Source organism: Anopheles ziemanni, chromosome 3, assembly GCF_943734765.1.
Source record: "Anopheles ziemanni chromosome 3, idAnoZiCoDA_A2_x.2, whole genome shotgun sequence".
NCBI classification, from domain to species: Eukaryota; Metazoa; Arthropoda; class Insecta; order Diptera; family Culicidae; genus Anopheles; species Anopheles ziemanni.
The window spans coordinates 34,698,420-34,708,070 of record NC_080706.1 but is presented as its reverse complement, the minus strand read 5'-3'; the positions used below and the strand labels follow the sequence as shown (position 1 = coordinate 34,708,070).

General features: G+C 43.7%; 1 protein-coding gene across 1 annotated transcript; it reads right to left on the bottom strand.

Moving 5' to 3' along the window:
• Positions 1–4,324: 4,324 nt before the first annotated feature.
• Positions 4,325–9,451, bottom strand: LOC131284632 (serine/threonine-protein kinase PAK 5). The gene is made up of 6 exons (XM_058313495.1): positions 9,120–9,451; positions 7,769–9,077; positions 6,866–7,039; positions 6,561–6,741; positions 5,535–6,243; positions 4,325–4,517 (listed from the first exon to the last, which is right to left on the bottom strand). Exons 1-6 carry the CDS (start codon positions 9,449–9,451, stop codon positions 4,325–4,327), a joined length of 2,898 nt encoding a protein of 965 aa, XP_058169478.1.
• Between the last annotated feature and the right edge of the window lie 200 nt (positions 9,452–9,651).

The window sequence follows — 9,651 nt, the reverse complement described above, 5'->3', positions numbered from 1 at the left end:
GGCCAAATCCCTTGGAAATCCCTAGTATGTTAGTAGTCCATGGAAGTAGGTATGTATTTCAACAATTTCTTTCATCAAACTTGTTTCTCACCATAGCGACGAGTTTTTTTTTAGAAAGGAAGACAACACACTACTTGGTCAAAATAGAAAAAATTAATTGTTTTATTTGGATCAATCTTAATTGCTGTTAGCTTTTGTAGAATCTAATAAATACCCTTTCTAGCATTATCGATTGTATATCTTTAGTACTTACATAGGAAGGGAAGTGGGTGCTGCACTTTTATTCGTAAATATTGATTCGCTAGACGGTATTTCCTGTCTGTGAATGTGCTTGCCAACTGACTTTCATAATGATTCCTTTTTTTTAGTTTAGGGAGAAGGGACACAATTTTGAGGAATGTAAATATATTACATGCACAAAGATGGTCCAAGAATGTAGGGATTTTCAAGCTACTTATTTCGTTCCGCTTTCATACCAAATCACAAATTCAGTAAAAGTTACCAATTCCATTTAATCACAAATTTGGCATTTACATGACTGTGTGTAGAGTTTACATGTGCAATCGCACACAGTATTGGCTAAATTATATTACATGCCTGTTTAATTCATGTCTATAGACACTATATTCTCTAATGATTTCTTCTCAATAAAAAGACAATTTGTGAACCATTAATTGAACAAAGAAGATTGTCTGTTAAAAAATAGAGAATCGCTTTTTTAAGTGGCTTGACTTGCAGTATGACGGGAAAATTGTTGGAAAAACAACAAGAATAAACTTTGTCTATTTTCAACGACCCACCGTTCAATGGAGTTGGTTTCATTATTATGGTTACAGCACTCAGTGGAGAGTTTATTGCTATTTTGAGTAAGTTAAACACTGGCGATTTGAGATGTTTAGATTAAATACTAGAGAAATTGGAATGTAGATAGTGAAAATATGATTCAATTTGTGCGAACACGTTATGCAAAAGAAATACACATTGTGCAACTAGAAAAGTTGTGTTATAAGAATATCGCATTTGAATCATGTTAAAGCGATTTAAAAAGATTTGAAATTTGAATTTGAAAGTACTGCTGACTGTGTGAGATGGATTTTTCTATAGGGAGCTTTTTTCCATTTGCTCTTTCTTTCTTTTTTTTTGTGGTTAGTTTTGGCATGTTTTCTGTTGATTGCGTTTGCATGCGTATAGTTGCATTAAAGTATGTTTCCTTTCTGCCTTACGTTAGAATTGTAATATGAAAAGAGTAATACGTACTATAAAAAGTTTAGAGTATTTTATCGCAACATTGGTTGGAGATTAAGCCAATATATTCCAATTATTTCCTCGTAGCCGAGCATTCGCTTGTTTTTTCTTCTTTTTTTAATTTCTGTTCTTATCACTTATGAATTTTTAAAGATTTGACTACAAAGATTTGCTTAGATTCATTTGGAGTGTGCGAAAGCACAAGGTTATTCTTTTCGTATTAATGCGTTTTGTTTTCTTCTTTACTTTGTTCTTTCCTCGTCGTATTTGCCGTGTTTCATTAAAATCATGTCAAGGTCCATTCAATGATATGCTTCAATAGATCAGATGCCGAAAGGGTGATATAAAATTGTAATTTATACAGTTTTTAAAATATACTTTATTTCTTCCTTTGCATTTACTATTTCACGATGTTTACTTATGTTTTCAACATGTTCAACTATCTCTTCGATTAATGCCTTCTTCGCCTATTGTATCTTTTCTCGTGTAGTGTTTGACCGAGAGGATATCTTCTTTATTCGACTAGGAGCGGAACCTTTTAATCTACAAAATATCTCTCTGATCGACAGCAGTTTCAAATGCTATGCAAATGCATGTACCTTGATGAAGCCGACTCGTTGTGCCGTCTCAGCTTATTTTATTTCTTGCTACACCCTCCTTTGCGAAAGGTACACTGACTCTAGTTTACAATGCATGTAATAACTATTTAAAGCATTGGAATTGGTTCGAGTGCTTGCCATTGTAACGCTTGTGTATGTGCTGTTGTATAAATTGCAAACGGGTTGGTTATGATGTATATGTTTGTTTCTCATTTTTTGCTTACAGGTTTGCAACGCTTTTTTTAAACAAAATTTTTCTCGTTGTTTTTCGATCACGGTTGGGTTTTTCCTTTTCACAAGCGCTGATTAATAGAAATATGAAAATTCTGGAAAACATCAGGATGTGTTTATGTTTTATTGTAAGTAATTGAAGAACTTTAATTGAATATTATTATTTAGACAAAGGTGACACTTGATTGTAGTGGATGGAACTTTAAATAGGCTTCAGGACTACTTGGAATAATAGCTGTAAAACTGATTGAAGTTAAAATAAAACAACTGTGTTGAATGAAGAAAATCCAGTATTGACTGGCTCATCTCTTGCTCCGGGCGAAGAAGGTGCACATTCGCTTGGTCACTTGTATGGTGCGCCTAGTTGTAAGTCTTAGTCTATTGCTCTCGACATGCTTCGTACGGCGTCGGTTACGTCTGCGCTTCTCTTATAACATGAGTAATCATTACTCCTCAACTATTACTAGGTAAAAGGGCCATTTCCAATGCAGCCCCCAAAACAGCATCTAACATGAAAACAATATAAAATCCTAAACACTAAAACCCGTTTCTTTGGAGGAAACTCGTATGATCAATTAAAAGTTTATCGCCTATGGTTTAAGAGTATTTTACATACAAGGGGACATTTGCTCAGATCTATCATTGGGATTGAAGTGCTGTTATCAAATTCTCCAACAGCCGAGGATGATTGCTGTATACATTAAGTATAGTTTATAGTTTTGAAAAGTAATATTTTTATTTGTGCATGAGCGTGTTGTGCATGACGATGTACACTCAAAATGAAAGAGGATCCATAAAATGTGCGCTCGTTTTGGTATAGCGTTAGTGCGCCTTTAAATCATTCCAATTCCGTTTAGTTGCTACATGTACCGACATTTAGATGAATGTTTTATAAAAGACTGTTAGAGTACTAATGTAAAATGCTGCGATTAAAATGCCGGTGATCCCAACGATCGCCCAGATCTCGGTCGCTTTTCTTCGACGTTATAAAGCGTATTCTATTCTGAATTTCCCAACGATACTGCCTACTCGCCTGTCGTGGAATGCCTGCTGTGCCGTTTTACAGCACATTTTACTAGTGATTATTTCAATGCCAAAAATCGCCATCAATAAGTCTGTGCCCGATCTACATTAACACTCTAACAACTCGATTTAGAATCTTGAATGAAAAATGTTTCCTTTACCGTTGTATAAAAATAACTTTCTAAACTTCTTCCTGTCTGGTTGCCAACGGGGATTCAAAACTATTACTGTTAAACTTGGTCAATTTCGCATTTTGGCTGCAGCACAATGTCTTAAAACTTACCCCAATGGGGTTTTATAACTCCGACAACTCTGTGGAGTCGAAGACAAAGGTAAATATATGTATATATTGCAAAAAACATTACCACGAATAAACGAACCCTCTTCAGAAAGCGGATATCCTGTGTGCGAGAGCTTCGAGGGGATAGTAACTTTGATGACTGATGCCTTTGTACAGCGTGTACAAGCATGCTAGTTTTATCGTAATTAAGTCTTATCAACAAGTAACGTCCCTCGCGAGCTTCAACCGATCCAACGGGCGTCCGGATGGGGTTCCTCGTTGGGGGGTCAGATCTATTATTGCACAACGTCTCAACAAATGCACATCCACCAACCGACCCAGGGTCCTTGTTTCCCTACGGGTCCGTAGGACGTCTCGCGGGATCGGACCGGACCTTGGCGGTGCTGGTGGTGCGTGGGCTTTGTGCTGGCGTTATTTGTTTTGATAATTACCCCGGACGTGGTTTAGGGTACGCAACGCTTGCCTTTCATCCGTTTGACGGTTGAAGTGGTTTCCGTGTGGTGCTGCTGCTGCTGTTGGCGTAACTGGAAGAGGGCAAATCGAGCTAAAGCAGTACTTCATAGTAGGGTGTGCTAAGTAGCGACTAAGGGTTGAGGGAAAAGAAAATTGACCGTTTAGAGAGAGGAGAATAAAATCAAACGTTACACAAGGATGCATGGTGTACCAAGGGTAAGGTAAGTTGAACAGAAAAAAAGCAAATACGATACAACGAGAGAGAAAGAGAGAATAGGAAAAAGAGATAGAAAAGGAAAAAGAGAAACAGTAGGAGAGATGTTTGCGATTAGTTTGAAACAGGGTAAACATTTCGGAAAACTTTCTTCTACCACTACGCAAATCGGAAGCAGGCAGTTCGTGTTATGCCGAAACGGCAAGTTTCTACCAAGCAGCGCAGCCACTACCCTGTACAGTTGCTACGGCAAGCGGGCTACTCTGGCGGAGTGGTGACTATTTTTACCGTGGTCGTGTCGGTGTCGGTGCTGGAGGATGGATTGGACAGGTCGGACCGAAGCGTGAGGCTATCCATCTCGGAGATTATGCTGCCGGTTGGCTCGGGGCTGCCAAGCGGACTCGTGACGCCCTCGGTAACAGATGGAAGCAGCGATTCGTTGGAAGGTTGGCTGGAAGGAGATTGGTAGCGGGGCGTATTACTTTCCAGTAAGCCAGTGAGGAACAAAACGAAAAACAAAACGCAATACGCAATATCGTAAGGTTGTTGTTACAATGTCGTACAAATATCTCATGACTTTGTATTCAAGCAACGAAGCAAAAAAATGTTTTGAAAACCATTTTTTTTGGTTGATTGCCTATGTTATGTAATGGCTACCTTAATTTGTGAAAAGCATCGACTTTTTCCTTTCATTCTGTTTTTGTAGACTGAAATAATAGATACACAAAATTGTTTTAGATGTATATTTTTTTTTTAAATACGGGAGAACCTAATTTTCTTCTAATTTTCCTAAAAGTAATGTGCACATAAAAGAGATCGTAGTGCAATTCTGAACGCTAATGAAAGAAGCATTCGTATTCATTGTTGTTTACATCGAAAGGATGATTTACTAAGCCACTCTTTATAAAACGTATCAAAATGTTTACTTAATGTATTTTTCTACTGAACCACTTTAAAAAGTTCAAAATCATAAGCTCAATTTCGAGCTAATGTTTTTAACCAAAAACCAAAAAAAACGATTTATGAAGAGCTGTATACCGTAAAATAGTATAATTTCTCGATTAAAAACCACTAGAAATTCACCAAGCTGTAATTTAAAATGAAATGAACTTGGTCACTTTGCGTATTGAATTTGAAATATTCAACTGGAGACAAGAAAGAGCTTTTAAAGTACATTTATCATTGTCATGTTTTCTCTTGTCCTAGTAAAAAAGCCTATCTTACTTTGAAAAAAGAATCATATCCTCAAAAGTGCACCTACTTTAGATTGGTAAAGTGGGTAGTTAAAACAAACTTTATTTGTGCGGAAGTAGAAGTGCCTTTCGTGACTAAGCAATGCTGAAGAACAACAACTAACTACGCACTAAACGGATGCAAACGTCCGTACTAGTATTTTAAGAATTTATTAATCAAATGTCTATCAATTCAACACCGAACGATGTCGCAATAATTCGTACGAAACACTTACCGCTCCGATGTGTGGTAGTCTCCTGGAGCAGAGTTGGAACGGCCCGACCGACAGAAGCGTTCCAATCGCGATCCACCCGCTTGCGGAGCCCGCCCGGAGATGCCCTTGGTGAACGGGTTCTGGAAGGAATGCTTTTTCAACATCGTTTTGATCAGAATGAGCGTGTCCAGTTTCGGTATGCTCTTGACGACGCTGTTCATATCCTCATCGTTGATTTGCACCAGCCGACAGTTTTCCTCCTCCGTGGGCAGCTGGATCGTGCCTAGCTTTGTGAGCCACGGATGCTCCTTGATCTGTGGCAGCGTAATCCTCTGCTGCGGGTCCTTATCCAGCATCCGACCGATGAGATCCCGCAGCTCCTCGCTAATGGTGCTCGTGGCAGGATACTCCAATGGGTCGTTCTTTATCTTCTCGTACACGCCCGGCACCGAGGTGGCGATGAATGGCACGTTTCCGTGCACCAACGAGTAGAGGGTCGCTCCCAGGGCCCAAATGTCGGCAGCCTTACCATTGTAGAAGTGCTGCCCGGGCAGAAGCGTTTCCGGCGCCCGAAACGCTGGAGTGCCCGCTGTCGAGCCGTTGTTCATGGCGGCATCCTCACCGAGAAACTCGTTGCACACGCCCAGATCGGCCACCTTGACGCTGCCCGCGTCGGATAGCAGCAAGTTGGCCGGCTTCAGGTCCCCATGGATGATACGCTGGTAGTGCACTGGGCCAAAGGACATGGACGAAGGGTGAAAACATGTTAAACATTCAGTACAACTAAGCCAGGGCCCGCCTCCTGGTCGAGGGTGTTTCAATTAAGAGGGATAATCGGATCGCTGTCTGTCTGTGTCGATTGTTTTCCGAGCGTGATTTGGAGTCCGGGCAAAACAAAATCCAAATCCTTGACGCGTCGGTCGGAAATCAATCACACCGCCTGCTGGCAACGCCAGTTAAGTCCGGCCGTGGGTTTTGCGATTTTATTTTTCGCCTGTTTTATCGTTCACGGTCCGACGCTTTGCACCGGAAATACACATTACTTACGATATTCGACGCCCAGCAGCACGTCCCGAAACACATTCCAGGCACGTTCCTCGCTCAGTGGAGTGTCGGTCGGGATGCTGAGCACTTCGCCCTGCTGCACCAACTCGAAGACTAGATAGAGCGAATCCTCCAGTGGATCGTCCAGGACCTCGACCAGCTTCACCACGTTCGGGTGATCCAGCTGCAAGCGAAACGTGGACGAAAGTTAGGGACGGTTCGACATCAAACATGCGAAAACATGATCCGAGCCTCTGGGGTACGGATACGCGGCTCGACTGTCACTCTCCCGAGAGCGACCTTCCTACCTTTTTCAGCACGGCAATCTCCCGATAGACCCGGTCAAGCGGGGAAGTGCCCCGCTTCGGACCCCGTCGCATCAGCCCCGCCTTTCGAAGTAGCTTCCGTTTGGATAGGATTTTCATCGCGTAGTGCGTGGAGTCTTCCTCCGAGTATGCCAGCTTCACCAGCCCGTACGAGCCCTGAAGGAGTAGAGTTGAGCGATAATCGAGTTGTGTAAATCTTTCGACTTTATTGCATCAAGGCTCCAATCTGACCCGACGCAGCGATATCGAACATAATCGGTTCTAAGTGAGGCGAATAGGGTTCTTTGCCATAAAGCGACTTGGTCCAGTAATTTACTTAAGCCCATCAACGTCAGTGATAGTTTTGTGTGAGATTTTTCAATGAACTTCATTTGGTTAGTCAATGCAACCATGTTTGAAACCACTTGCTATTTAATAACGAAAATTCAATAAAAAAATACCTTTGAATCACTAATTTGGCTTGGGCCACCATTGAATACGATTCCATACATTTGAAATCGAAAAATTATCAAATATAATACTTTTTAAAGAATATTTTGAGAAATTTGAAAAAAAAAATAGTTTGATTATAAGCAAAAAGTTTTGGATCCCTAACTGGTATTTATCTTCCCGTGAGTTAAAGAGTTAATCCTTACGCATAATTCATCGGTGTTGGTCCGTTGGCACCGAACGATTCGATTAAAATGCAGATCAACGACATGAGGAAACGAATGAGGACATTCATCACATTTTACTTTAAAGTTACTTCACTTTTCACGGATCATTTCGATAACTGTTTAAAATATTCTTCTTGAAACATTTGTCTATTGGATCTTCATGGTTTTAGCGGTTTATGCCACGTATTGTTTTTGTGCGTTCATTACTGTGTCGGCTACTTTAACCTACCTGGCCAATTTGATCAAGCAGTTTGTACTGGTTCAGTTGCAGGAAGCTACCGGACTGCTCGATCGAGACGCGCCGTGACTCGCGCAGAGGCGTCCTCCGGCGACCACTGCGCGGACTTCCGTACGGACTGTTGTACGGACTGTACGGCACGTTCGGGTAGATCGGACGCGTCGTCTGATCGAGCGTTTGCAGCTTCGGCAGGACGCGCCCCTTCAGCGCTTGTGGCACGATGCCGGCCGCACTTATCTCCAGCTGCGACTCGGAGCGATTGGAAGCCTCCAGGATGTCGTCGTTATCTGCCAAATCGAGGGATTGAGTTTTGGGAAGTATTTTAATGTGCTGCGACATGAAGCGTGCACTGTGCGGCCTGTGGTAAGTTCCTCCTCCGGCCACCATCGGCACTGGACCGGCACTACCACCACTGGCCACCGGGGTTCGCCCCACGAGTGCTCCCTCCAGCACGTGATGGTGGTGGTAGCTTTGGTAGTGCTGTTGGTAGCTGTGGAGTGGCGGTTTGCTACAGCGTCCCGTCACCGTGTTAGTAGCCATGGGGCAGGTGTTGTTGGTGGGTACAATCGAATAGTATGGGTTGCTGGCGGATGCGGGGACGTCGGATGCGTCGTCGCCTTGATCGGCACCGAGCGGCACATCAATGGACACGGAAGGCAGACCAACGGTTGGATGATGATGATGATGGTGGTGTTGTTGGTTTCTATCACAGGTTTGGACACCGGCGTAGCATTCGTCTGGGCTGGCGCGGTTAGGGTTAGTAGTAGAAGTAGTAGTAGAAGTAGTGGTACATGCGTCGCTAGGGTCGCTGATGGTTATCAGTGGATGGTTATGCACAGGGTGAGCAGAGTTAGTCGATGGTGAGGATGATCCAGGAGTAGCGGGCACCGGAGGTTCACCAACACCAAGCGTTTCGGGGGTGTTGGGACGTGGGGAGTTTGCTCTACTGCTGAAGGTAACAGCCGTAGTCGCCGCAGCCGATGCCGCCGCCGCTGCCGCCGCCGCAGTCATCGCCACGGCCGCCACGGCAGCGGCCGTTGCGGAGTGGAAACTAGTACCTGTAGCTCCTCTGCCGCCAGCGCCCAACTCGCTCTGAGCGAATGCCGGCTGTGGAACACTGGTTGACACGCGCACCACGTCCACCAGACCCTGGGCTAGATCCCTACCGACAGCATCAGCATCGTTGGCCGCCACGGAACCACTGGTGCCCATCTCGCGGCAGCTAAAGCTATGATTCACGAATTGGTTACTTGTTGCACTAGCTAATGGGGGTGACGGTTGTCGCTCATCGTCCACCGTCCTCGAGATCGTCGTCGTCGTCGTCGTCGACGTCGTTGTAGACGGCGTCGTAATATTCGTCGGCATGCAACCCTTGGGAACCGCCGCATGAACGTGGCTCGTGGATGAGGTGACGAAGTTGAGGCATTTCATACTAGCACTATTGTTATTGCTGCTACTGGTGCACCCATCGTCGGTGACGACAATCGCCACGGCGTCTTCCGACCCTAGGAACTTGTGATCTTTATGCTCTGGTATAGTAGAACCGTCTGTATCTTCAACTTCGTCCCCTCCAACCTGTGTACGGGGTGCCGCTGGGGCTACTGCACAATCGATGTCCGCTTCCGTCTGTACTGTTGGAGACATTTCGTTCGGGTGCGGTACCCTGCTGGCCATAGCAATTGGCTCGTGCCTGCACATATGACGAAGCAAATGACGCAAAAACATGCACACAATTAATATTCGTCCAATAACCGCACAACTTGGTTGTACTCACCCAAACTTGGATAGGTTTGGAATTCGCGGAGTACATTGACTGCAGCTAATCGGTTGATCATTCCAATGGCACGATATTATAGAATCTGTGAAAAGGAAAA